The following is a 27314-nucleotide window of genomic DNA, read 5'->3' as shown; positions in this document are numbered from 1 at the left end:
AAGCCAAATTACAAGTTTATACTTCGGTAATAAAACATTGTAAAAATCTCTCGCTCTCTCTCGCTCTCTCTCATATTACAATAGCGTAGGATAAATTAATGTACAATATAGATTAAAATGGAACAATAAAGAATAAGAAAAATCAGTAGGCCTATATGCAAAACGCTGGACATTACATAGATTCATATGTAATGCATGGTAGACATTTTTGTAGATAATTACCATCCCTGACATTATAACATTAACGTACAACACAATGAAACATATCTGGTAGCAAGTCTCTCTCTCTCTCTCTCTCTCTCACACACACACACACACACACACACACACCTTTGCCCCCTTTTCTTCACAATCCAGGGACCTACTTTTCTAGAATTACACTGTATCAAGGAAAGGAAATCATTTTCCCGCTAGAGTAATACTGAGTCCAAAACAGTATGAGTAATTGACTTTGTATGATGATCAATAAGAAAAACATGATATTTCTTCTGAAACTTTTAGCAGACCATGCTTTAAGTAGCCTACAGGCTACACTGGGTATGCATTCCTAGTCGTAAATACATGTATGCCATTGTTGTACTGTATATCAATTCAGCAATTTTAAGATTTGCATTAGAAAAGACTGTTATAGACTTAGGCTCGTCAACCTTTAGAATTGATCTCGAGTTAGTCTGGGTCAGGCAGTTTTTTTTAATATAGTTTGCCTTTATTACCCTCATCTGAACAGTGTTATTCCTATTCTGATTTGTTTTCTGTGTAGTCATCTTCCTGCTCTACTCTGACACAAGCAACCACTCCACTCTCTACCCATCTTGGCGGACACTTTCATTCACATCTACCCCACTACTTCTCTACTTTGTGATAAAAGCGTCCTCCAGAACCAATGAGCTTTTACTCAGCCTAGAGGACCAGAAACAGGGATTAAAGCAATGGGGCCAGGCTGCAGAGGGGCTCTTCAGGGGGAATCTTGCTCTCCTCATGTCACACTGTGGTTCAGTGACGGGTGGCTGGGCAGAGGTGGGTATTTTCCCACGCTCACCATTTTGGCAGCTGCCACAAGGCACCAGGCTGCGGATGTTCCCTTTGGAATATCTTCAAGTCTTCAAGCTGAGGGGTAAGTGGACCCCATCTCCCCTCCCCGGCCCTGGCTTGGACTCGTGCCAAATCCAAATAAAGCTCCACAGCCCTCCTTCCTGCCATTCCTCCATTAAACCATGAAAAATGCATCTTGTACATAACTGTACAACTTCTTTACTCAGTCAAATTAAAAGAAAGTAGTGTACTGGGAAAATTAAAGAAAAACTTAATGTGTAATCAATAGCGACAAAATCTATCAATTGTTGGCAATAATAGCAGTTATTTATACATGTTGACTAAATCCTGAGGGTTTTTATGCATTGATCTACATGGCTGTAATGCTCCAGTTTACTGCCAGCTGTTAAAGTTTTAAAATGGCACTAAAAATGTATTCAGCAATGCACTACATCAAGTTCTACTGTATTTAACACATTTGATGTTACCATCATTGTTAATTCCCTGAGAGACTAACATTTCTTCAAGCCTCCTGTAATTAATGTTGTGGACAGATTTTTCCCTTACAGCTCATTAAAACTGTTTGAAGAAAGGAAAAACAAAAACTTTTACAACTTTTATTCTTTTATCAGACTTTTTAGGTAGAGCTGAATCATCTCTTCTTGCCAAAACATCTGATTAACACTTAAAAATATTATTTGCTTGGTTTCACATCCTTTTGAGAATCTATGGCAAAAACATATTTACCACAAAATGCTTCTTTAACAAAAAATAAATATTCCAGAAGATTTTACAGAAGAAAATTCCTGAACAGAACACATTACTGAAAATTACATCAAATTTAAGAAAACACATGGGGCTACTTAGTATGGGACCGATGACTGTCCACTGCCTGTGGGTTTACCGTAATTTGTGTTTTAATGTGTAAAATGTAGCCACATTTACAAAAAGCTGCATAGACAAAAGTCCACTTCATATTATATCCTTTTGTTTTTCACACAACTGGTCACAGCTGTGTTCTTCGTGAAGCAACCGCTAACTCTTGCTCTGAGACAATATCAGACAAGTTATTTCCCCAATTGACTGATAGAAGTAAGCAAAATGAAAGTTGACCCTTTGCTGTCCTTTAAAGGCTAATATCAACTTTATGTCGCACTTCAGCAAGCACTCTCTCTCATTAGGTATCGTTCCGGAGGGACATGGAGCTCATCCGGGATGTAAGGTTTGTCACAGAGAGCAACTGAGACCAGAGGGCATTAGCTAGTCTTCACACAGAACCCTCACCCTCTTCACGCTTTCTTAACCAGATGAACAACAACACCATCATTATCCATCATCCATCAGAAAGAAGCAACGTACATCATTTAATATTCAGCTTCAGCTTATCTCCAGTTCTTCTCCCTCTCAAGACCAACTGGTCCTTAGCCTCAGTATATATTATTGGTCCCTCCCTTAGTTCTGTTACCCTGTAGCTTTCTGAGTGACCCAGTAGGTGGCCGGGTTTGAGTCATCTACTTTCGGAAGCGTTTGAAGAGCGGGTGGATGTTCTTGCCCACTGCGGAGGCTTTGCTGCCTCGGTATTCCATATAGACGGCGTCATCCGCACCCGACATGGAGCTCATGGTGCCCATTCGCCTCGAGAACTGATTGGGAAGCGGGGAGAGAGAGAAAAAAATATGGCGTAAGAACAATATGAAACAAAGCAAAAAATATGAAAGCATGCAAAAGTAACGACATGTGCTTTCTGAGTCAGTATTTTGTAAGTTTGAAGTTTGGACCCTCACCTGCGGTCGTACGCCCACCTCCCCCGCCACCACTTCCTCCTCGGCATCCAGGTCTGAGGCAGCTAAGACCTTCTGGAGCAGCTGGTGCTGCTCGTCTCTGGTGGAGAACATCAGGTCCTCCTCCTCCATCCCTGCCATCTTAGTGATCACCTGAGAGAGGAGAGGAACATAGCAAGGTAAAGAGGGAATTGGACAATACATGTGAGGGACGATCATACTATAAATGATGATCAAAAAAATGAATCATTCATTATGTTGCATGGTTGATGTTTGAATGTGTCAATGGAGAAAGCCTTCCTCGCTGTGAATATGCCAAATTGTGAAGCTAAGTGAGTGAATGAATTTGACAAATTCATAAAGTAGGAATGTGATGAATGTGTCAAGTCTAGGACCGACTACAAGACTGTTCAAATTTTGCCCAACGAGGGCAATACAGACTAAATGGCTAGTCCTGAGTAAATGCTTGCTGTCCCATCTGGAAGCTGTGCACACTACGTGACGGGGCAATGTGAGGTGAAGATGAGGATCTCACACTACCTGATCTTGACATTCAAAAACATTCCTCCATTTGTCCAAAACAGTTCACTGTAAATTTGTTTAGGAAATATGTGTTCTATCGTTTCTTGCTTCATGGTAAAGCAGCTACAGTTTACATTTATGTTACAAATGTATTTTGAACTGACATGATTGCAAGGATAATATTAATGAAGAATTTTGTATGAGACTTGTTTTGCTTAATTTTTACTTGCATACATATGTGGATTATGTGGATTTATCTAGGAATGTTGCCATTTTATATGAGATTTATTCCTCCATATAAAATTGTATAGCAGCTTATCAATTACGGAGCAAGAGGAGCTGGGAATCTCTGCTGATGTAAACCATCTACGTGAGTGGGAGTTGTTGTTAAAACTGATTTCTCTTCCAGCTCATTCTCTTTTTCTTCCCCCTTGAGCTAAACTCCCACTGGCTGTTGCCAGGATCACTATCAGATTTCAGTTTTGGTGAGTCTTAGACCACTTCAAACGACACAAGCCTAACCAAACTGGGTCAGATGAAACCAAACACATTTGAAAAAATCTCGTCGGGCTCCGGATAGTCTGGAGTCATCAGCAGGGCCAAATATGGATCATCTGCACCCATTATCGGGACTGAGTGCCCCGTCCACCTCCCCCGACCTGACGATTGTGTAGTCCGGCTGGGCTAAGAATCAGTGTTACAATCGTCTAGTGTGACTGTGCCAAACTGTGAAGCTAAGTAGGGAATGTGTCAAATGTTGGACCATCAACAACACAAAAAAAGGGTCACACAGAGCCACATGAAAGAAAGGTGTGATCTGGTATGTGAACTGGGTGAGATTAGACGTGTGAATTTTTGTGGAGACACAAAGGGCGTGAAACTGTGTGGAGGTGCTAAGGTGAAACGTGTGAGCGGATGTGGAGTGGCTGGCTGGAGAAAGCTGGATTGTGTTGAGCCGGATGGAACGACCCAGAACGACTGAACGCTGCAGAGGTTAACGCACCTTGAAGCTGTAGCCCTGGTCCACCAGGAACCTCTGCCTCTTGGTGGAGTAAGCCATCTCTTGTGTGTCCTGGGACACCAGCGAGTAGAAGTATGCATTGTACTCCTCTGCTACCATCCCTAAATAGGTGGACAAGGAGTGAGACTGAGTGTCTTTGTGCATGGGTGTAGGTACGCAAGATAAGCGACCATGTGTGACAGATATGCAAAAAAGCTAAAAAAAAAAAAAAAAAAGTATACCATGTGTGCTTTGTCATGGCTGTTTGGATAGGCAGAGGGGACTGACCTTTCTTGGCTCGTAACACTCTGCCCAGCCTCTGGGCCTCCTGCCTGCGTGATCCGCCATGAGAGGAGATCTGGATCAGGACATTGGCTTCTGGTAAGTCAAATGAGGTGTCTCCAACCTGCGTGGTGGCAGAATATACAAATTCACTGACGTGCAATGTTACTACTGCGATTTCCATACAAAGATGCAATAATTGCTTTATCAGACAAAAAGATGCTTCAGGTCGCCTCCTACACAGAGCCTGAAACTCAGGCCGTCAGAGACGATCTTTCATTATATTTAAGAAAATCCTAAGCTTTAGCATCCATTCTCCTCAACTGTTGCTGGATTTTTTTTAAATATGAGCATTTATTTGATATGTTTATATATAAAACCAAAGTGCACCAATGTGAGGGACATTATGATGCAGCAATATTATGGTACAGAAGCTAACAGAATATAAAAGACCATACCATATTGATTGGTTTACCTTGGAGATGAAAATGGTGTTGATCTTGGGGTTGTGTTTAAAGTTCTGTAAGATCTGCATACGTTCCCCCTGGGAGGTTGGACCATAGATGTAAGGCCTTGAGAGGGCAGTGAGAGAGGAAAATCAAAAACATGAAGCATATTTTCGCAAATATATTAGCCGATTACACTGCAACAATGAGAGTGCTCATACTGTAAATGACTTACTTGTTGAGGCGAATGGCATATTCCTTCAGGGCAAAGACGTTATCGGCAAAGACGATGATCTTGTCATTGCGCCGCTCATGGAAGCGAATGAGAAACTGGCAGGCACGGAACTTATTGGGGTTCATAGTATAAAGCAGGATGCGCTTCTTGGTCTTAATGGCCACATACTCTCTGTAAAACTCCGGAGACATCGGGCACCACACCTGAAGGACAGAGACATGGGTCATTTCTTCAGGGAGTTCATCCCATCCCATCCACGCATTTTGCAAACACGGTGTACAATTCCCAACCCAAGAGTGATCATTATATGCAGTTACAAAAACAGTAGCCTAAGCTTACTTTATCTAAATATGCTATAATGGGTTATTTTCTTGTGGTTTACTGTGTCTAGTTGCATCAGAGCCACCACATAAATGTAATAGTATTCAAGAAATAAAGTTAAACTCAACCCTCTTATATAAGTCCTAACCTATATTTTGTGTATGTAATAGTCATTATAATAATAATAGGGTAACTTTACAATAAGGGTACATTAATTGGGTTAGTTAATGCTTAATACGCATTCATTTATTATTTAATAGTTTATAAAGATGACTATTAAATAATGTATAAATGAATACCTTAGTTAACATGAACACCATTAGTAAACGATTACCTGACACATTAGTAACTGTTAATTAAGGGTTAGTTAATGCTTAATTAATGTACCCTTATTGTAAAGTGTTACCAATAATAGCTATAAATACCAATATTAATAAGAAACTTTGCATAGCACTTTGCTAAAACAGTTTACAAATCACTTCAATAAAAGATAAAAAAATAAAAAAAGAACTAGTAATAAACATCAATATTAAAAAAAGTAACAGAAAAAACACCAAAAATAGGCAAAGCAATCTGATCAATCCTTAGATTAAAGTCTGTAAAAGTGTTTTGAGAAGAGATCCAACAGATGACACTGACTTCACTGAACCAGGTGGCAAAGCCTAGTCGTCTTCAGTGTTGAATCTAAATTGTAGCTCCGGCCAAAAGGTCCCTGGACACGGATCACTGGCCCATATGGTATCAAAAGGTATGCAAAGCAGCAATTTTAAACTGATTTTAATCAGTAAATTTCCCCATCTCTAACTCCCTTCAGCATCTCTTTCATTACAAAGAAATCATTTGGTCATAGATTCCTGCCAATATCTCCTGGTCCAACTCCGATGAATGTGAGTCACTGACACTAGCCCAGTGTTAATATTATTTATTCATTTTAATAAGATGAAATAAAAATCTGGAAAAACAGGAACTTAAGACTGCTCAACATCTATCAAACTGCTTTCGGTCTATGAGGAGAAGAACGCACAGCCACAAGTTTCTGATGTATGTTTCACCAGATGGGATGGGATCAATTGCTCCTCCTGTATCTTTCAGTTCCTTTGTCTTATTCTAACTCCGGTGCCAACCAACAGCTGCACTCACCTCAGCACACTGGACCTTGGCAATGTAGCCGTTGTTCTGCAGCTCCATCCAGTTGGCCTCAAACAGCTTCGGCCCAATTAGGAAGTTGAGGTCCACGATCTTGTCATCTTCCCTGACCAGTGTGGCAGTGAGCCCCAGCTTGCAGTGCGCCTGGACGATGGTCAGGACACGACGAAACATCTTGGCTAGAGAGAGCACACAGATTTATTATGTTACCACACTGTGTATGTAGGGATTTAAACAATAGTTTAATAGTGAAATTTAAAACTCGGATAATGCAAGTGAATACGTAAAAAAGGGACGTTATACCTCCTGAACATACAAGGGCGATATTAAAGAAATAAATGTACCTAGTAAAGCTTGGCTACAGTCGTGTCTACCTTTGGTGTCTACTTTAGGTAGTCTAACATTAGTTTGTATACCAACCACACACATAATGCAGAGAAACCAATGCAGTCAACATGGAGTTATTGCACATAGTCCAACGACATTGTAAAGTGCAAGTAGTATGCGTAACCACCTAAAGCAAAGCATCCTACTGTCATCTCAGCCATTTGCACTCTCATTCACTCAGACTAAACTCCCCATATCGGAGAAAAGAGTATTGCATATTATTCGGTTATAGAAAACAAGTACTCGGTTACTAAATGACTCGTTATTAACATCCCTAGTATGTACCATAACATTGGTAAATCCCACCAAATGTCCATATTCATTCATTCGTATGCCAAGCAAGGTCTGAGTGCTTAGGTGCTTTTTATAAACCCAGCCTGAATCACATTAATCATATAAATGACATCAGGACACATACTACCTCAAGGGATGGAGGAAATATACATGAACTTTTCAAAATACTCTTACTTACTTACTCTTAGAATAACATGGGAAGGGGTTACATGGGTAGGTAATATTGGATGGGAAATGTTGTAACAGCTCACCAGGGATAGTGTGCACCTCATCCAGGATGATTAGTCCCCACTCCTGGCTACGCATCCACTCCATAACCCGCTCTGCCTCCCAGGAGCGCTTGGTGGTGTGGCCCAGCATAGAGTAGGTGCTGATGGCCACCGAGCAGCCGATCGGCTTGTCCTTGGCATCGGAGGTGAAGCGGCAGATCTGAGAGTCATCGATTGTGGACCACATCTTGAACTGGGCCTTCCACTGCTCCACTGACACCGAGGAGTTACCCAGCACCAGGCAGCGTTTCCGTACTGTGCACGCAGCCGTCACTCCCACCAGAGACTTGCCCGCTCCTGGGAAGGAAAGGGCAAATATAATTATAGAGGCATACAAGCTTTTTGCATACTTTGTTATGCTACAAAATAATTTAAAAAAACACAACTATTCAGATTTTTGTTCAAATTTTCAAATAACAAAAATTTTAGCTACTGGCAAATATTTGTTCAACATTCCGTATCAAGTGTTGTCATGTTTTGGTTGTAAGTATAGCTTGTTAAATTGTGCCAAGACTTTTATCTTTACTGGGATGGAAAACCTTGGTATAGTCTTTTGTAGATTTCAGCCTCCCCAAAAATGGATTTTTAAACAATATAGTATGTGCAAACATTTTCGAGCATGACTTGTAATTATAGCAACTTCAAAGTGACCAAACTCTGACTAGCCTACATATATACTGATATTATTGCCAACATGATCTGGCAACATTCTGTACTACTCAATTTGTGCCAATAAAGCTCATTAAATTATTATTAAATTGTTATCACTCAGCAACTCTGAAAATCATGTATTTTTACCTCAAACTATTTGGGATGCTTGTTTTCTGTTTTGAATATGTTTTGGCCCAGTATATAGGCTAAGTGATCTATAATGACCCAGCTATTATTTTTTAATGGAAATATAAAAAAGGCTTGGGGGGGCTTCTTAGAATCTAAGTGGGAGGCAAAGCGTTTAATCAACAAAAGCCCTCTCTCTCTATCTCTCTCTCTCACACACACACACACACATACTAGCAAACCAGCTGTCTCACCGCAGGGCAGCACGATGACCCCGGAGCGAGCACGGCCATTCCCAAACATCTTGCGCAGACTCTTTTCCTGGTAGGGCCGCAACACAGCAGTGGGCTTCAGGTCCATGTTGATGTCTGGGTTGACCGTATCGTTGCGAAAGTCATACTCCGCTAGCAGAGGGTATTCCAGCTGGATACAGCGCTTCTGCAGCTCCTCGATCATCTCCTAGACCGGACCAGGAGAGAACAGAACAGATTAGAGTAGAACAGAAAAAAAGGTGAGTGGGAGGTAGAATCACAAAATATAAACTGCATCTTTATTGGATTAGTAAGGAAGATAAGTTGTTCATTGATCTCCTCTACTTAAACAGCAAAAACCATGAAATCAGACACACACCTGTCGAATCTCGAAGGACACTGTCTGAGTCTCCTCCTCCTCCTCTTCTTCCTTATCCATCTGCTCATAGTAGCTGAAGATGTCTTCAGGAACCTGGGGGGTTGGAGCCTGACCCTCTTCGGTCTGCTGGGAGGCGGAAGTGCCACCCTTGTCCTGAAGAGACTTAGAAATCTGTCAGAGAAGAGGGAGACAGAGAGGGGCATTTGTCAGAACATAACAGTTGTTTTTCTGTGTAAAGAGACCCAACTGGAAATGTTTGGGTTCTGCCAACACTTGTTAACACATGTTATTGTCAGTGATGGGTTTTGGAGGTAGTGTGTACTTTAAATTATAGGTTAGAAAAACCCTAACCCTTACCCTGATGCTAACCATTTACTACAGGGCCTGATCAATTTTTTCATTCCAACTTTGTTCTTCACCTGCATCCTAAGTAATAATTCCTTACTGTATTAGTATTATTCCTGTAAAATGTGCGCATAATCCCATTTCAGTAACAATGAATAGGTTTACTGTAGAAGATAAATCATATGGTTGTTTCATAAGAGGCAACAGTGAAGGCGACAGTGTTAGCCTGTTAGAGTCAGAGTGAATTTAAGAAAATATTTTAAATACTCCAATAATAACAGAATAAATTCCCAAATTCCAAAATCTAACAAAAGTTTCCAAAAAGGGGAAAGTTTCCAGAATTTTACAACAATTTCACAAGACTTTTATGTGTGGGCCAAATTTAAAATAATGCTCGACTAGTTTGTCGATGGCAGGTAAACTTACAGGTGGTGACAGCATATGATGCCCATTTTGCTCAGCGCACATCACATGCCTGATTTTGCAAAAGGCACTGAAATATTATAAAGAACATTGTTGTTCAGTGTCAGGTTTTACTGGCAGCCACTCTACTCCATTAGTATTGCATGTGTATATTAAGAATATTTTCCACAATTAAGCAAAAGATCTATATGTATGTTCACTGTTTATGTCCCTGTGTCTCTTTTGTTGATGTGGCATTAAATAACTTATGTGTTTGAATGTTTGTGTGTGTATGTGGGTGTGTGTGTGTGTGTGTGATAAAAATGTGTGTTAGAGGAGAGGGGGGCTGACGCACCGCTGACTTGCTGTGGATGACCTCAGTGATGAGCTCAGTGTCGGCTCCCTCTGCCGTACGGAGACGACACTCACGGATCACACCGTCCTGCAGGAGGCGCTGTATCACGTCAGGGAAGGCACTCTCCACAAAGTACCTGAGGTAGAAAAAAACGGCACCATTTAAGAAGCGTGTTGGAGGGAAAACGAGGGATGGAAAGACAGAAGGAAGAGTTGAAATTACTTTACCTGTTGTGCTTGAGCACCAGCTTGACTTTACCGTAGCTCACTGTGCAGAGCTGAGAAAAAGAGAGGGATTTAAAAACATAACATAACTGCACATGATTAGTGGATACTAGGGATGGCATGATATATTGAAATTCAACGTACTGCAATACAAAAATGTGACAATATGTATCGTGGGGCAGAAAAAAAACATTTTATCCTGCTGCAGTAATCACAAATGATTCTGCATCACAACTTCACAAACTCTCTATCAAAATTTTATTATTTACACTTTTAACATTTTTAAATTGTTGTTTACATTCTAGCACGCCAATGCCATTTCTAGAAAGATTTGCGGCTCAAAAATAAACATAATTCTGCACAGTAACAGTTTGTTCTCTTTTATATATTACATCGTATTGTGGTTGTATCGAATCGTGAACCCCACTGAATTGTATCGTGAGATAAGTATATCATCCCATCCCTACTAGAAGATAAAGGCAAATCCAATAAAATCAATACATTTGCTCATCTATCCAACCTCCCCCCTCCCTCCCTCTCAAAACACCAGGCACTCAGACCTTAATGAACTGCACGATGCCATCAGGTACAGATGTTTTGCTGAGTTTCTGCAGGTACTCCACGATGTCAGAGGTCTGCAGCCCGACACTGACAGCAGCGTAGAGGGAATACGCCGTCAACTTGTACTCATGGGCGTGGACGGGCCTGCACACTGGCTCTGCAATGGCCACCAAGAAGTCCTGGGCGTACTTATATACTGGTGAGAAGGCCTCTAGAAAAATGTGTCCGTCTGGAGCCTGAGGGAGAGGAGCGTGGCAGAGAGAAAAAATAAGACTAGAGAGAGAGAGATACAAAGAGAAGTCACTTATAATGCTGTGTCAAATTGGGAAGAGGTTTTCTCTTGAACGTCTCACTTCAAGAAGTCAATAAGGGTGGAAGTAACTAATTACAGTAGCTTTCTTGTGTACTTGTAAGTCAGTAATTTTACTTTAACTTAAGTGCATTTTTACTTAAGTATTGTCCTTCACTACATTTTAAAATCACATCCATTACAGTGTACAGATTTTGTGGCTCTCCATAAGCATCAGAAACTGAGCAATCATAAATTGACAAATTGTGGAGCCATTCGCAGTGAACGGTCAGTCTGTAAAGAGAGAAGACTAATCCGGCTTTACTTTTTTTGCACTTTATTTTGTAATTTCTAATTTTTCCAATTAAAAGAATCTAGTTTGAACTCAGTCCTCTCATCCTTTTACAACTGAATAGGAAAGATCGCATCTATCAATGTTCTCTTTTCTCAAAAGTAACTCAGTAACTTTTAAGGTTACTGAACCACTTTTTACTCTTACTTGAGTAGATTTTTACACCAGTACTTTCACTCCTACGTAAGTAAAATATCAGCAACGTAACAACAATTCTACTTGAGTAAGATATTTTAGTACCCTTTCCACCCCTGGTCAACAATCACAATCCCTACTGTCTTACCACCCAGAGCGGGCGTGAGGAGTGGTCGTTCTTCAGCAGCATCTGAGCTCGGTAGTCTTTGGCTCCATACTCATCTAGCTTGGTGCTGGACTCATCCACCTGTTTCCCTGCAGCTGCAGGTATGGCCTCCTGCGACTCACTGCCCGCCACCTCTTCGTCATCTTCCTCTTCCTCATAGAACCTCTTTTTGGACTTCTTGTCTGTGGGCAGATGGAATGAGTCAGAAAACCTTACATTACTATCCAGTAGCCATGGACAGACACAAGAGACGTACACGGTTTCCAACCCCTTTCACTGATGATTCCAAAAACGTTTCCATGACTTCTGCATAATCCCTTTGGGGCCAGCCACAGCTTTTTGTGACATCTGACAGTATTCAAGAAATATCATGACTTTTCCCAAAACGTGTCTTCCTTTTATCATTGTTCATACCTTCTCCAGATCTGGAAAGTACCATTTTAAAATACCACGACTTTCCGGGCTTTCCAGGAGTGTGGTGAGAATGGCTTCCCTTAACTATTAACCAATGAACTGTCCTATAGCAAGACACAACTTCATTAGTGGAGATGTTCAATGGCTGCAAGTGCGAGACTACAGTTGTACTACACAGCAAACAGTGTAGTGAGTTTGTGAGTTTGTTTATGTTAGCAACCTTGCTTCCCTCTGCCATAACTCTGCCACACAGCTACTGTATAAAGACCATGTAGAGCTGTAAGTGTGTAGGTAGGATGATAAGATGAATTCATACACAGGATCATACCGTTTCTTTTTATGTGCTAGTAAAGTATCGGCCACCTTGAGTTAGGTTATATCATTTTTAGATGCTAACATTGCAGGTACTGTGGCGATCTAACGTTAGAGAACTGCGTAGCACCTTCAGCTTGCCGCTAGGTTGGCTAGCTAGGTTAAAACGCAACGTTACTCACCCCGATCTCCTTTATCTTTTTTCCCCATGTTAGAAGCCTGTGAAAAGATATCTAATATCTTTCAAAACATATTAGAAAAAAACAGATAACTAACGTTAGCCCGATGTTCTACAGAAATTCCCACAAAGATGAATTGCGATGATGTAAAAGTTGCAGCCACAACACCAGTGTCAAGGCAACTGGAGTAAACAAAAACACGACTTCCGGTCGTAACCTTCAAAATAAAACCCTTGTTGACAGCTAGGTAATGTTACTCGTGTTTAAAAGTTTTTTTTGGTGCCAGGAGGATTGATGCTGTTCTGAAGGCAACTGATTACTAGGTAGGTGTTTCAGTTATTTTCTCTATCCCCTGTATGCTGTGAAATTGACATTTTTCCAAAAATATCTATTTAACAGCTAGATTTGCACTCCATATTTATTTCAATGATTCAACTGAGTATTATGTATATTCTCCTGGAGTGAAATCTTGTGTTTTATTGTATTTTATTTTTAATTTTACAAACTATAGATAAGACCAAAAGACATATAACCTAACAAGCACGTAAACTTAAACCACATTATCTTCAATGACAATTTTGCGCTTGTATTTTTACAGCATAATTTGTCCTTCCTTCTGGTCGTATTCTGGCTATCTTTAGCTTGACGCAAAGCGAACCACGCGCACACACATTACTCCTTCCGTGGTGATAGTCATGTGATCTATATCTGTTCGTTAATTGGCTTGTCACTGTTTACTTCCTGAGGCAACGGTCAAATTCGTTCTGTGGGGATCCGCTTGTTTTCAGACACATCTTTCACCAGCTGAGCTCTTATTTTCTGCAGCGTATGGCCCAAGTTAACCTTGAATAAAGCGCGTTTCTTACTTTAATCGAAATTGTTTTGTATTTTTGGAGAGGTGACTAAGTGACTCCGTGATAAATATGTCCTGTCATAATGTAATCGGACCTGCGTTGCCCCCGACGTTCAGAAAATCAAGCGATGAAGATTCAGATAATGAAAAAGGATGTGAGTTAAGTCTCTGTCTAATTTTCAGTTTTCTGTGTGGAATCAAAGGCTGTAACCATGTCAGTTGAGTCGGTGTTTCACGAGACTGATTTGGATAGTAAAGAGTTATTAGCTGATAGTTGTTGTCGTTCTGTTGTCGCTGATTTTTCTTCTTCTGTATTATTAGTCGCTGGTCCAGCTCTGCCTCCCGGTTACAAACGGGGAGAACCGTCGAGTTCTTCGGATGAAAGTGAGCAGGAGGTGGTGTTCAAGAGAGCCAAGACCAGGCATACAGCTGGAGATGGACCCGCGGAGAGGCAGGTTCATTACTCTGGAAGTAAAAGAAAACAAAAGTTCACACAACTAAACATAATGTCGTTTGTGCAGGGAGGAGGAGACGAAAGCGCAAGATGATGATGACGATGATGATGACGATGATGATGGCTTCTTCGGGCCAGCTCTGCCTCCAGGATTTAAGAAGCAACAGAGTTCACCAGAGAGGTGAGCAAAACAACTCGAGACATCAGAGGTCTGACCAGGTCAGTTTCAAGTCTTCAAGTCAAGATCGGCACAAGTCTCAAGTCTAAATGTAAATTATCAAGTTATGTCATTAATGTCAAGTCCCAAGTCTAAACAAACCAAGAGTCCAGTATCAATTTGATAGCTTAAAGAAAACAAAATATCTTGGACTTTTCAATGCAATCTCGTTTTAATAGTATAAAAACTTGGTAAGTGCATTATGAGTTTGATTCCTATAATCCGTTTCAACTTCAATAAATTCGATCTTTCCATACAAATTCAGAAAACAGAATTTAAATTCAGTCGTCTGGTGGAACAAATCTCATCGCTGTCAATCTAAGTCATTTACACATGCACAAGATCTTTTGTCAAGACTTAAGAAACCTTTTCAAGTCATCAAAGTACAAGTCAAAGTCAAGTCTCAAGCTATTAAAATTGTGACCTGGGTCTGACGAGTCCCCCTTTGCCACTGAATGATCAGAAATGAAATTAATGAAATTAACTGATCAGAAATTAGATTAACATAAGTTGTTAAATGCCAACTAACTGGATGAAGAGTTTGCCCTGTGAAGCTTTAATTTCACAGTGTTTCCTCCTTCAGGCCGCCTGTGCTCGGCCCAGCCCTGCCTCCAGGCTTTCGCAGAGCAGCGGATGACGACGATAACGATGATGAAGATGGAGAGGGGTTCCCGGGGCCGGCCCTGCCGCCGGGCTACCAGGCCGAGCTGTCCAGCAGCGACGGAGAGGATGAGGACGTGATCGGACCGATGCCGGCCAAAAACTCTGTTCAGGACTCCGTGGCTCAGGACTTTGAGCGCAGGGCGCAAAGGATGAAGGAGAAGCTGACCTCAGATGTGAGTTCAAGTTTATTTGTCATATGCACAGTCTACACATGGTACAAACGCTGCAATAAAATGCTTACTTGCGGACCTTCTCGATAATAGCGTTAAACAGATAACAAAAAAAGTAGATAGTAAACATAAAAACACTAATATAAAGTAGGAAGATCCAAGCAAAATATTTACAGTAAAAGTGAAAATATCAATGTATAATACAATACCTTTTTGTTTTTAATGTAACCTGTTAATAAAAAAGTGTCAATCCTAGTATCCTGGTGTGCGCTGGAATATAGATTTTTTTGGTTTACTGTGGTTTACCCTGCCAGGAGAGAAGCACTGCTGTGCATGGGGTATCTTCAGTTTTTTATAATACAAAGTAAGTTGAGTATAAAAATAGGTGAAGCGGCTGGAACCTATAAATAAAATATGCAAACAGTAGTTGTGCAAAATGTGTCTAGCTAGTTAGATTTCAACAATGTTATGCATTAGTTTGAGAAGAAAGGACAACTCACTACATGGTAAAGAGTTGGTTTTCCTGACAGGGCTTCTGCTATGTTCCAGTGCTTTTTTTTGTGATCAGATCCCTTGACTTTTCTATGACATGGTAGCATTTCCATGATCAATGTTTGCCTCTGTGATAGTGGGCACATTTCTTTCTGAATAGCTGATTTAGGTTTAGGTCTTGATTTGGTAAACTCAGACTAACACTGGAGATATAGATGTAGCTAGGGAATAAAAAGTATTCTCCTCCTCTTGTGTGTGTGTGTCTGTGTGTTTGTGTCTGTGTGTATCTTGTCCACAGGATGGTCCCGAGGTGCTGACCAGAGAAACGTGGATGACGGAGCTCCCACCAGAGCTGCAGCACATCGGCTTGGGGGCTCGCACTTTCAAGAAGAGGTCGGGTCCAGAGAACAAAGACCGCTCCATTTGGACAGATACACCTGCAGACAGGGAGCGCAAGGTCATGGTAGGAACACCTCAACCCGCTGATAAATTAAAAATAACTGTCTCTATACTTCTTCTTAACTATCTTGTATATTTGACTCCCTGTCTCATGGTTTTATTCTTGACCGACAGGAGCGCCTTGAGGGAAAGAAGAAGGATGAGAAGGAGAAAGACGTCCCAGAAATGTCCCACAAGGACTTGGCAATGGCAGAGAAGGTGTCGAAGTATAATGTAAGTGGTGCTACTGTCCAAAATACTGAGAAATGTTTGGACACACCACATTTTTCTTTATTTTTACTATTTTATAGAATAATAGTAAAGACATCAAAACTATGAAATAACACAAATGGAATTATGCAGTGACCAAAAAAGTGTTAAACAAATCAAAATTATCTTATATTCTAGATTCTTTAAAGTAGCCGCCCTTTGCCTTGATGAGAAGGCAAAGGCTTTGGAAAGAAATTCATACATAAGATCAACTTCACTATTTATATTTGTTTAAGAAACAAATTTCAAGCATTTAAGCATAAGCCTTAAGATCAAAATGGCTTTAAGATAATGAAAAACAACGTACATTCAATCAGTTGTGTCCAAACCTTTGACTTGGAATTGGAATGATGCATTTAAATACAATTATGGGATGTTTTTTTCAAGAACTTAGAACATGAAATAGATATTCATTCTCCCCAATTGTCCCCATATATGATTAATACAAAATGAGATGACTTGTTTAAACATCACTTCCCAATCCTTTTTGTCAGAATTCCAAGCGCGCCGAGTCCCTGATGAATTTGCACACAAAGAAGATGAAGCAGAAGGCGGAGGAGAAGTCCGACCAGCCAGTGGAGAGGAGGCCGTTCGATCGGGACAACGACCTGCAGGTCAACCGCTTCGACGAAGCGCAGAAGCAGCGACTGCTGAAGAAGTCTCAAGAACTGAACACACGGTTCTCCCACAGCAAGGACCGCATGTTCCTGTAAATAACTGTCAGGAGGGCTGCAGCCTGCAGGAGTGTGCAAACCCCCAGTTAGTGTCTGGAGGGTGAAAGTTCCAGGGTTTGTATAATATGGACTGTGTTTCCATGGACGCTGGTTCGTTAGACAAAAGGATATTGGGTGAAATGTTCGGCTGTGGACTAAACTAAATTGGGATAAATATTAGACTATGACATGTCAGACTTTTGTAAGACGTATCCATTTGTGGGAGACCATGTCATTAAGTCTAATGCCTACAGCAAATGTTGTAAAGTGGTTCAGACAATTATATGTTGATGTGAAAGAAAACTGCTGGTATAGCTTATCTTATATAGTTTCCCGTGAGACAGTGCATACAAAAATACATACACAGAAGAAGAATCACAGAACTTAAATGAATGGGAGTCAACAGATAATCCTGGCATGTTCAAATGTTGGGTTTGTGTGATTTGACCAAGAATTAAGAAGCATGTCAATGATTCCCATTCATTTTAGCCACATTACAAGTGGCTCACTTTGTTAGATGTTGTCTGTAATCAGTGAACCAAACCACGCCTTTCTGTCACCTGACTGCTCTTCAGCATATCACATTCATTACATAAAAACCATCATCCTTTAATGCCTCAAGCCATTATAGGAACATAACCCTTACTTGTAAAATGAAATCCTGATTAGTGTTATATTTGATTTCTTTGAAAACAAGTTGTGCAGACTGCTGTGAAAACACACTGTTGGGCTGCTGTCTGTTCCCCGTGTAGCTTTGTGATCTACTTCCTTGTCTTCATAAGCTCCTTTTGCTACTTTTTGTTTTTTAAAAGTTGATAAAATTGTATTTTGAAACATACTTTTCCTCATGTTGTTATTCATACTTAGATGATGATGTTAGTTGCTATTAGGTAGTATTTTGGAGGATAAACTCACCTAAATGCACTGTAACAACCTCTTAAAACAATATATTTCTTTGTCAAAATCCATAGAGTAGGCATATAGCAAGTAAAGATTAATGATTTCATTCATTTTGATAATGTAAGTGGAGTTTTGTCATATCGATTATCTGCTGTACTTTGATCACTGATCAGTGTTCATAGATTTTTACTTAAACGAAAGAAGACCCAAAGCATCGCTATACCCTACTCATGCATCTCGCTAAGGCCTATACTTTTATCCACAGAGCATATAGCGCCATCTACTGACTAGTGGAGGTAACTGCCCATCGCACCCTCGACCTAACCAACAGTATATCGTCACTGTTGGATGAAAACTTTGTTTTTCCGAAATGTACACTTTTCAAAGCTCGAAAACGGAAAAAGGCTAGAAATGACATTCACTACTATGCGTTTGAGTGTTCATGACAATCCCTAGGCTACTGGCGACTTCCACTGTAATAAAAACGCAACGCTGATGTGGATTTGGACCTGTACAGCCACCATACTTTCCCGGTCCCCCTCTACGCATGCGTGTGTGTATTGTGGTTTCGTCGCTTGTGATAACGGCAAAGTGTGAAGAAGGCATAATTTTAAAACATGTCGGAGAAAGGAGAAGTTGACCTAACTGGTGCCAAGCAGAACACGGGTGTGTGGTTGGTAAAGGTGTGTAATGTTTATTAAATAACCTTATTATAACTGAATATATATTATCATTAACTTAGCAGGATACCACAGCTAATGCTAACTGTAGCGTAGCTTAGCATGTTAAGAGTAGTAATCCAGATACCCTAATGTACGTTGTTAGTTAAATTATGTAGCTAAATAAGTTATTGGGCCTCTTAAATCTTCTTTAAAGGCTGTGTATCACTCGCATTAAACAGACGTAATATAACCATGTTAATTATGAGTTCAGAGACCACCGTTTGGCTATTGTAGAAATGAAAACAATGTGTTATGTGGTCTCAGTAACGTTAGGTATATGCAATATGGCAAGTGAGGACAAGAGACGGAATGAGAAGACTTAACTATGGAAGTACTATATTATTAACTTCATTTAACGTGCATTTGTAGATAATTGGTTGACCAAGTTATTCAATAAATACCAGAGTAACCAATTTTCCTAACGGTAGGCAAAGTCCAAATGAACGTGGACACAGACCGTTTCTGACACAGATAATTTATCACAACAGCTTGCTTTAAGTCCTTTCTACCGTGTTTTCATCTTACATTTGTAGATTGAAGTGGCAGCCAGAAATGACCTCATGAGAAAGGGACAAACATTGTTTAAAATAATGCTTATACATTATGTATTCCATCTGAACCATTAATAACCTTTCTCAAGATGTGGAAGACATCCCTTTGTTTCCCCGTTGTGTAAAATATACTCATGTTTCTTATGCAGGTGCCCAAATATCTCTCTCAGCAATGGGCAAAAGCAAGTGGCAGAGGCGATGTCGGGAAACTCAGGATCTCCAAGTATGTAAACCCAGAAGCTAACTTTATTTGTGTGTCTCTCAGTATGTGCAAGCTAGTTATGTTATCCGTACACAAAACGTGAGTATTGGAAGGGGAAATGGAAAAAATGGAAATATAGTATGTGCTGATAAAGTATGCTTTCAAAGACTGGGAGAAATACATTTGGTTAACTAGATAGTTATACAGGCTGAATGTAAATGTTGCTATTACTCTTATGTACTAGGCATTGCTATGTACTACTGGTATTCTTGACAATGAAGAGCTTCTGATGGGTACGATAACTAGCTTGCTAATTATTTGTTTATCTATAATTTCTTTCAGAAACCAAGGAAAAGCAGAGGTAAGTGAAACGCAAAAAAATCACAATGTATCTGGTGGTAGAGGTATCCCATGGACTTGCAATATTCTGGGTTGGAGTCATACTCACGGCTTCGATGGGATGTCATGTCTCGCTCTCTTCTTGCTTGTCACTCTCTGTGAGTGGGCTAAAAGGGTTAAGTTACATTCTGCAACTGTTTGGTTGGATATGTAATACTCTGAAACTTGCTTAATTTATGATAACAATTCATATGATGTAATACACCCATAATACACAGGTTATTAGATTCTTAGATAATCTGTATATGGCAGAGAATAATCCAGAGATGGCATTCTAATAATTAGAATGCCATTTCTGGAAAAATAGCATGTAAAGCAAACCTATACACAATTTCAATGCAAACAATGACTAGTTTATATTAATTACTGTCCTCAGTAATTATAATATTATCTTGATTAAATACTTTTGGTCAGATTTAGGGAGAGGGGGCTGTACAAATAGGCTAAAGACTTATGTTCATTAACTGTTCTTCTGATATGACTGAAAGTACCCCAAGTCAAACTGACAGTTTGTTAGTCATTACCTGATTTCACATCCAAAGGAATGAGGCCAAAACATCCAAAAAATGTGTCACTTTACAAATACATTTAGCGCTCACAGTATGTGTCAGGTATTGCTCAAATGCCTATGTTTTTGCATCCACTGTTTACACTCTACTTGCTTTATACGTACTCTAGACACAGGAAAATGGCAGTAAGACCAAAAATAAGGAAACTTGCTAAAGTGACTAAGTCTTGGATGACGCTGCTCTTTACAGGTTTCTTTCACTTTGAACGAAGAGCTGACTGTGATTGAGGGTATTGGAGACAAATCGGTGCGTGCGCCTCGTGAGCACCCATTCACCATGCAGACAGTGGGAGGTCAGACGTTAGCAGTCTTCACAGAGACTTCGTCAGGTGAGCTTCTGCACGTCTTTGAGCCAAGTCTGACAAAAACGACCAAGTGCTAAAATTGCCTGTTTTGAATGCCCCTGCTGCAGGATGAGGCTTTCTAATAACCCAACGATCCATTAACTGAATTAATGGTTATCTGTGATGTGTGTGATCTATTTGTAGAACAGCCTAAGGGTAAGTTCTCTGTGTGATCAGGTGGTGGAGGCGCTCATCCTGCTACTTGGTGTGCAGCTTGCTGTCGTCATGCACAGTCTTTCCCTTGCCCTGCTTGTCTGTGTGTTTTAGACTCTCAATAGCTTTTCCCTAGAGTGTGTTTTTGTCCTCTACCCTAAGAGAATATGCATAAGACATGTATATAGTGGATAAGTGAACACTCAAGGCGAAAGGGAAGAGAATTGGCACGTTGGATATTTGTCTTCACACATCCCCGCCCTGCTCCTCTCTCTACATACACTACATGTTTCCTTGCTTCTCTTTCCATTCTGCCTTTTTCACATCCCATACTACTGATCAGCTAATCTGGTTGTCTTTTATCTTATTTCTACTGTTGCATAGACAAGTGACTATTTATTTCTTTTCATTTTTTTGTTTGTTTCTCTATCAATCATTTGTTTGTGGTTTGCACTTTTCAGTCCACTGCCAATCATTTCAGCAGAGTGGGTATATGATCAGAGACAGTGGTGCAAACACTCAGGATATTTTGTGATTTGGAACTCATTAACATAGACGTATCAATCAACACAAATCTTGCTGAATGTGGAGTTGCTTTAATTTGTGCATGGGTTTGTTTGGTTTGAATTTCACCAACTCCGTCTGCCCTTCGATTGTAATGTAGGTCTTTTTTTGTTATGGGTGCTGGTGAGCTTGTGCTACTGTGCTCACAGTGGGACGCCATTTTACGTGTGTGTGTCTGTGTCTTAGGGCTGCTGCATAGTTAAAATGGCATTTTGATTCCCTTGAGATTAAAAATCTCTTTTTGACATGATTGCACATAAGAATGATACAGTATATAAAATTCAGTTGTTGAAGAGAGATTTATTCACTGCTGCATTTTCCAGATTGCAAAAGGCTGTGTTTTTTCATCAGAGGAAAAAATGTTACAGACAGCTACATAAACATGTGCAGAATTCCCAGCTGACAAATCAAATCGAACTTCGAGAAAATCTTCAAATCAATTGTGTATTGTGTGTGCTAAAAAAACAAAAGTATATAGAAAAATCTGTCTACCTGTATCACAATTCATATTGTAATTATATTATTCAGCAGAAGATTCATATTTTTTTGTTATTTTCTTTCAATATTGTTCAGCCCTGTGTGTGTGTGTGTGTGTGGGGGGGTGTATCTGTGCTCGCTTGTTGTGTGAGCGCATGCTTGCTTGCTCATATGCACGCTTGTGTGCTCATAAGAGGTGAATACACTGAGAAGCTCTCTGTGTCATTAATTGTTTGGTCTGAGACTTGAGGGCCAACTAAACCCTGGGTGTGGTTCTTACTATTCGATCCCCTCCTCCCCTCCGTCTTCCACCCCTGCATTTTCATTTCACCATCCCTCCCTCCCTCCCTCCCTGTAGGCCAGTCAGAAGAGAGATCTGATGGCAGCTGCTCAGGTTCGGGGGCGGGGGCAGGTCCAGGTGAGTCCTCCGTCTCTATCCCCAGTGAGTCACAGAGCTGCATCACTGGGAATCATACAGGACGAGAGTCTTTTTTAAAATCTTTTTCAATAGTTTACTTTTTTGGTTTAACTACCCAGTATACATGCCTTGGTAGGTGCTTGTCTTGGCACCGAAACCCTAGACACCGGTCCATATAGGTGGCCAACTTTGCCCTGAAGCAGAGCTAAGGCCTCTTGTCTCTTTGGGAAAATGTGTGAATTTCCATTTGGAGCTTCAATACTTAGTTTCCACCGTCTCCAGTGGAGGATGGAAAGGTGGTGGGACTGCGGTCAAACGGGGTCCAGAATTGCATCTTGCTGGTGGTGATGGATGGAGTGCTATTTGTTTGGAAGGCCAGGCCAGTTGTGATGTGGTGTTGGTGAAGAGAATGCAGATCCGACTCAATGATTAGCAGCAAACTTGTATAAATAATCTGCCCTAAAGAATGATATTATGTTATTGGAAACATTGGTTTAGATTTATGTACAATGTACATAAGCAAGCTTCTCCCAAAGCTAGAAGTAACAGAGCTAATACTCTAGTCCGAGTTCTCTTGACAATAAATAGGGGAGCATGTTGGTGGACATTATGGACAAGTTCCCTGGGTGGTATTTTATTTATTTATTCTTCTCCTGGTACAACAACTGCACTAATTAAACTTTTGTGTGTGTACGTGAGACAAATCAACATTCTTGGGTCCACAACCTAGGCTTGTTCATTTTGTTTACTTAAAGTGGACTTGCAGCGTGGACTGCTGCCACCAGAAAGCTGAAACCATAATTGACTTATAAAGAGTGATTAAGAGTGATTAAAAGAGGGAATCCACAGAAGAAGCCTACGATAAACATGATAATATACAGTATAGTTTACTTGTAATTATCTGTAGTGATATCAGATATGAGTGCAGTTGCAATTTCTGATTGAGGGGGAAAAATGGACATCATCACCATCGTGATTGCTCAAATCTTTTCCTCTGGTTTCTAGCTTTGGGAGAAAGCTTCATGTCTATTGACTGGATTGAACCAGAATCATGTGAATAGCACAATTAAATTATGTTTTTAGGGTGGATTTTTTTTTTGCCCGGTTTGTTCACAGAGTGAAAAGTGTCTGTTTTCTTGCCTTCTCTCTTACACACATGCACCCACACACCCCTTCTTACCTATGAAATAAACATGCACTGCAAATGCATGGGAACACGTGAAGTTATGCAGTTTGGACTGACAGTTTGATTAACTCTCTTCTTTAGATAAATTAGCCTTGGAGGGAGTGGTGGTGCAGAGAGCGGAATGCAGACCTGCTGTCAGTGAGAACTACATGAAGCTGAAGAGGTGAGCGCTCAGTGAAACAGTACACACACACAATTTTTGTATCTATACCAAAATATTTATGTGCTGTTTGTAATGTTGAATATATACATTAGTCAGATTTCCACAATTCTGACAGTTATAATAATTTTGGTAACTTGACATTAACAGGTCCTTTGTTAAATAATAAATAATACAATATCATTTAACAAAGGACCTGTTAATGTAAAGTTACCCAAATTATTATAACTGTCAGAATTGTGGAAATCTGACTAATGTCCTGATGATGAATCAAACTGATTTAGAATTCCAATCTACTTCCTGGTGTAAATGATGCCACCTACACCCAGGTTTTAATGAATGTTCTGATTGGTCATCAGTATGCATAGTTAATGAAGTGCCCTATAGTCTGTAAGACAATAGCCAGCTACATGTCAAAGTAGCCGAAATCTCCATGTCTTCATTGTTGCTGGTTGCCGAAGTTCCAACACTGGATAGTTGTTCCCCAAAGATAGAAATTGGCTTCAGTGGAAGGTTCGGCTTTCACTCGGTCCTAAAAGCTTTGTACCATCTAACCATCAAAAACTGAATGTCATCGTTCCATGTGTGTTAGTATGGAAAACTCCTGTATTGTACTCGGCAAGTAAAGTGACTCTGCTTATGTGACAGGATACAAATTGAAGAGTCCTCCAAGCCTGTCAGGCTGTCTCAACAGTTGGACAAGGCTGTCACCAACAACTACAAACCTGTGGCCAACCATGCTTACAATGTAAGAAAACAAGCATGACTGTCTGTCTTGTTTCATAACTCACCCAGCAGTTTTTTTTTTCTGTACAAAATGTAGCCCATACATGCAACATTGTGCATCGGTGTACCTGGGCATGTATTCACCCTAAGTTTACGCTGTGTACGATGACTGACTTTTGTCTATTTGCTTTTCTGTAGCTCGAGTATGACAGGAAAAAGAAGGAGGAGGGCAAGAGAGCAAGAGCCGACAAACAGCAAGTGTTGGACATGTTGTTTTCCGCTTTTGAGAAGCACCAATACTACAACATCAAAGACCTGGTGGATATCACCAAACAGCCTGTGGTAAGGCTACTGGGCAACAGATGGTTTGGTTATCAGATATAATGTTACTTTTACAATGATGAAGTTGGGATTTACACAGAAAGAAAATTTGATGAACATTGCTGGCTAAACACAGAAAAAGCCATCAGATCTAGGTCATTTTGAGTGAATCAGGCCATGGGCTGCTTCTGTTGCATAAGACTACAGATAACTTAACGAACTCACTTTCATAGAGATACTGATTTCCAAGTATATACATTTTCCTTAATTGGGTATTTGCAGGTCCTGAAAAAGTCTTAATGTCTTAAAGTATATAATCTAAACTCAAAGCCTTAAAAGGTCTTGAATACAATTAAATAAAGGATTAGAGGCCTTCAATGTTCAGATTTCTTGGTGCATGCTTTTTCTGGTGAGAAATCAGAGCTATATTCTGATAGGTTGAAAGTTTCAATCATGAAATTGGTCTTGTTTCATTCTAACAGGCATTGATAAGGTCTTGAAAAGTCTTCAATCTAATTTCAAACTTGCAGACATTTGTTAATGTATAATAACTTATTTCTGTCGATTGACTATTCAAATCAAAAGGCTTCTGTTGCTCATAAACATATATTGTCTCTTGCTTTTTGACGAGAGCAGTGAATTTGACATTCCTTACAAACGGTCCTTTTTATCTCTTCCAGATTTACTTGAAGGAAATCCTGCGTGACATTGGCATCTACAATGTGAAGGGAACTCACAAGAACACCTGGGAACTCAGGCCAGAGTACAGACACTACCAAGGCGAGGAAAAGACTGACGAGTAGCTTTGCCCCCTACCAAGGCCGACAGTCCACCGCTTCATCTTTTGGGGCTCGCTCCCAAACCGGACCTTGGTTGGATCTTGGGAGTTCTTAGCCGATTTCCTTGCATCGGGTCTCAAAACAGACTGGATGATGGGGTGAAGCAACGGCAGAGTTTTAAAGGGAGAAGTTGTATATCTTCTCCAGGTACTGGCATGAAGAGGGGACACGGGGAACAATTCAAGGTTTTACTCTCAAGTGTGTACTCAGTTCAGGATGTTGTTTCCATCACAGCTGTGGCACACACCCCGAGGAAAGGGCCTTCAGTGTTTTGAATTAGTTGTTCTGTCCATCAGAGGCATAGAGCATATAGTTTTAGGAGGCAAAGAATTGAGTTTATGAACCACTGGTTTCTTAGTATTGATTGTGCTGATACTACAGTACACCCAGAGGGAAAAGGTTCAGTGTTTTGAGCAGAAACCTAATGGAGAGGGATGATGTGACACGGCTCACAGCTGTGGCCACTCGATGCATCATCTGTATACCTGCAGCAGCCTACCAGGACAGGCTTATTTTAAAGAGTAATGAAACAACCAAGCTCATACAAAATACTGATATAGTGGATGGCAATTAGGAACAAATTTCTACTTATGACAGGAATTAAAATGCTGTATTATACATACCTGAGACTGAGCTCCTCTTCAGCCTGACAAAAACGGAGAGATGCAGTTTGTCTTTCTGAGATGTTTGGACATTGCGCCATTTTACTTATTTTTTTAAACTGTAGTTTATATGCTGTTTTCAGATGAAGTGTAATGTGCTTTTTTTCCAACAACTTAACAGGCTTCTACATCATGACTCCCAGAAGATTATTCAGCCTCAGCTTTTGTTATTTCCATTACAAGAGGCCAGTAGTAACTTTACCACTACTATAATCCTTCAAGTCTGTGTTTAAGGTGTTGTAGGAGTAACCTGTCTTCACATTGATGTTAAATTTCATTGTCTTTTTTTTTTTTTTCAATTGATTGACTCGGGCAATAAAATAATTTTAGTACAACAATCCCAGTGTTGGAAGTCTAATACATGTTTACTAACAGCCAAGTGTGGTAACAATATTTTAAAAGCTTCATACAACAGTGTAATGGCAGAAAACAAAAAACAAATCATGATAAAGCACTGAGAACTAAACGACCAACCTGGTTATTGTGCATAATTTTCAAATGGCCACCTAAGAGACTGGACTGCACCAACTTGGGGTCTGTTCTTGAACATTGTTTACATATTGTACCTATGCAACACACTGTGGTAGTAGGTTACTTTCTCTGCAATCTATAGATTTTTAGACCGTTTTTCCATCTTAAAGGTGGCTCAGTTATGGTCTGTGGAATGAACTTCGATTGGAGCCAAAGAAACTACTCAGTGCATGTTTTGGAAAATTGGTGTCCCCAAGAGATTTGAGTTCATTTTCACATAAAAGCTCTCAGATGATGCACTTAAGGCAACTCAAGTTTCTTTCCTTGTACTCCAGCATTTCAAGCCATTATTGATCTTACTGCATTTGCGTTGTTGGGTTATAGTCACAAAGTCTGTATAGTCTGGTCCCACGACAGTGAATACAGGGGCCACAGGCACAATCTGGTGGCCCAGCAGCTGAAAATACAGTTTACCTCTGCTACATATGTGCCAAATTTGTAGTTTTTCCACAAAGTGCTCAATAA

General features: G+C 40.3%; 3 protein-coding genes across 9 annotated transcripts; 2 read left to right on the top strand and 1 right to left on the bottom strand.

Moving 5' to 3' along the window:
* Positions 1–1646: 1646 nt before the first annotated feature.
* On the bottom strand, positions 1647–13028 carry ercc3 (excision repair cross-complementation group 3). The gene is made up of 15 exons (XM_071515740.1): positions 12860–13028; positions 11934–12133; positions 11009–11245; positions 10452–10501; positions 10225–10360; positions 9123–9293; positions 8747–8951; positions 7698–8012; positions 6760–6944; positions 5299–5501; positions 5093–5189; positions 4624–4741; positions 4339–4457; positions 2817–2966; positions 1647–2675 (listed from the first exon to the last, which is right to left on the bottom strand). The coding sequence occupies exons 1-15, from the start codon at positions 12885–12887 to the stop codon at positions 2544–2546; spliced, it is 2346 nt and encodes a 781-aa protein (XP_071371841.1). The 5' UTR covers positions 12888–13028; the 3' UTR covers positions 1647–2543.
* Positions 13029–13634: 606 nt separating this feature from the next.
* Positions 13635–17958, top strand: gpalpp1 (GPALPP motifs containing 1). Of its 5 annotated transcripts, none has more exons than XM_071515758.1 (7): positions 13635–13864; positions 14031–14152; positions 14235–14344; positions 14964–15216; positions 16004–16168; positions 16279–16377; positions 16908–17958. In XM_071515758.1, the coding sequence occupies exons 1-7, from the start codon at positions 13780–13782 to the stop codon at positions 17124–17126; spliced, it is 1053 nt and encodes a 350-aa protein (XP_071371859.1). In that variant the 5' UTR covers positions 13635–13779; the 3' UTR covers positions 17127–17958. The 5 variants fall into 5 exon arrangements, with proteins under 5 accessions (XP_071371859.1, XP_071371858.1, XP_071371856.1 ...); XM_071515757.1 differs by having other exon boundaries at positions 14031–14164; positions 14241–14344; XM_071515755.1 differs by having other exon boundaries at positions 14031–14164.
* A 620-nt stretch (positions 17959–18578) lies between these two features.
* LOC139641389 (general transcription factor IIF subunit 2) lies at positions 18579–27271 on the top strand. Of its 3 annotated transcripts, none has more exons than XM_071515749.1 (9): positions 18579–18709; positions 19449–19522; positions 19844–19862; positions 20659–20797; positions 22365–22424; positions 23692–23773; positions 24419–24518; positions 24695–24838; positions 25498–27271. In XM_071515749.1, the coding sequence occupies exons 1-9, from the start codon at positions 18644–18646 to the stop codon at positions 25618–25620; spliced, it is 807 nt and encodes a 268-aa protein (XP_071371850.1). In that variant the 5' UTR covers positions 18579–18643; the 3' UTR covers positions 25621–27271. The 3 variants fall into 3 exon arrangements, with proteins under 3 accessions (XP_071371850.1, XP_071371851.1, XP_071371852.1); XM_071515750.1 differs by having other exon boundaries at positions 20659–20801; positions 22381–22424; XM_071515751.1 differs by lacking the exon at positions 22365–22424.
* Positions 27272–27314: the final 43 nt, after the last annotated feature.

The sequence above is a fragment of the Centroberyx affinis genome, unplaced genomic scaffold, assembly GCF_046629955.1.
Source record: "Centroberyx affinis isolate AG114_WGS23_722 - 3 ecotype Tasmania unplaced genomic scaffold, CSIRO-AGI_Caff_v1 ptg000367l_1, whole genome shotgun sequence".
Classification (NCBI taxonomy): domain Eukaryota; kingdom Metazoa; phylum Chordata; class Actinopteri; order Beryciformes; family Berycidae; genus Centroberyx; species Centroberyx affinis.
The sequence above is the reverse complement of the archived record's forward strand: the minus strand, read 5'-3'. Positions and strand labels throughout refer to the sequence as shown.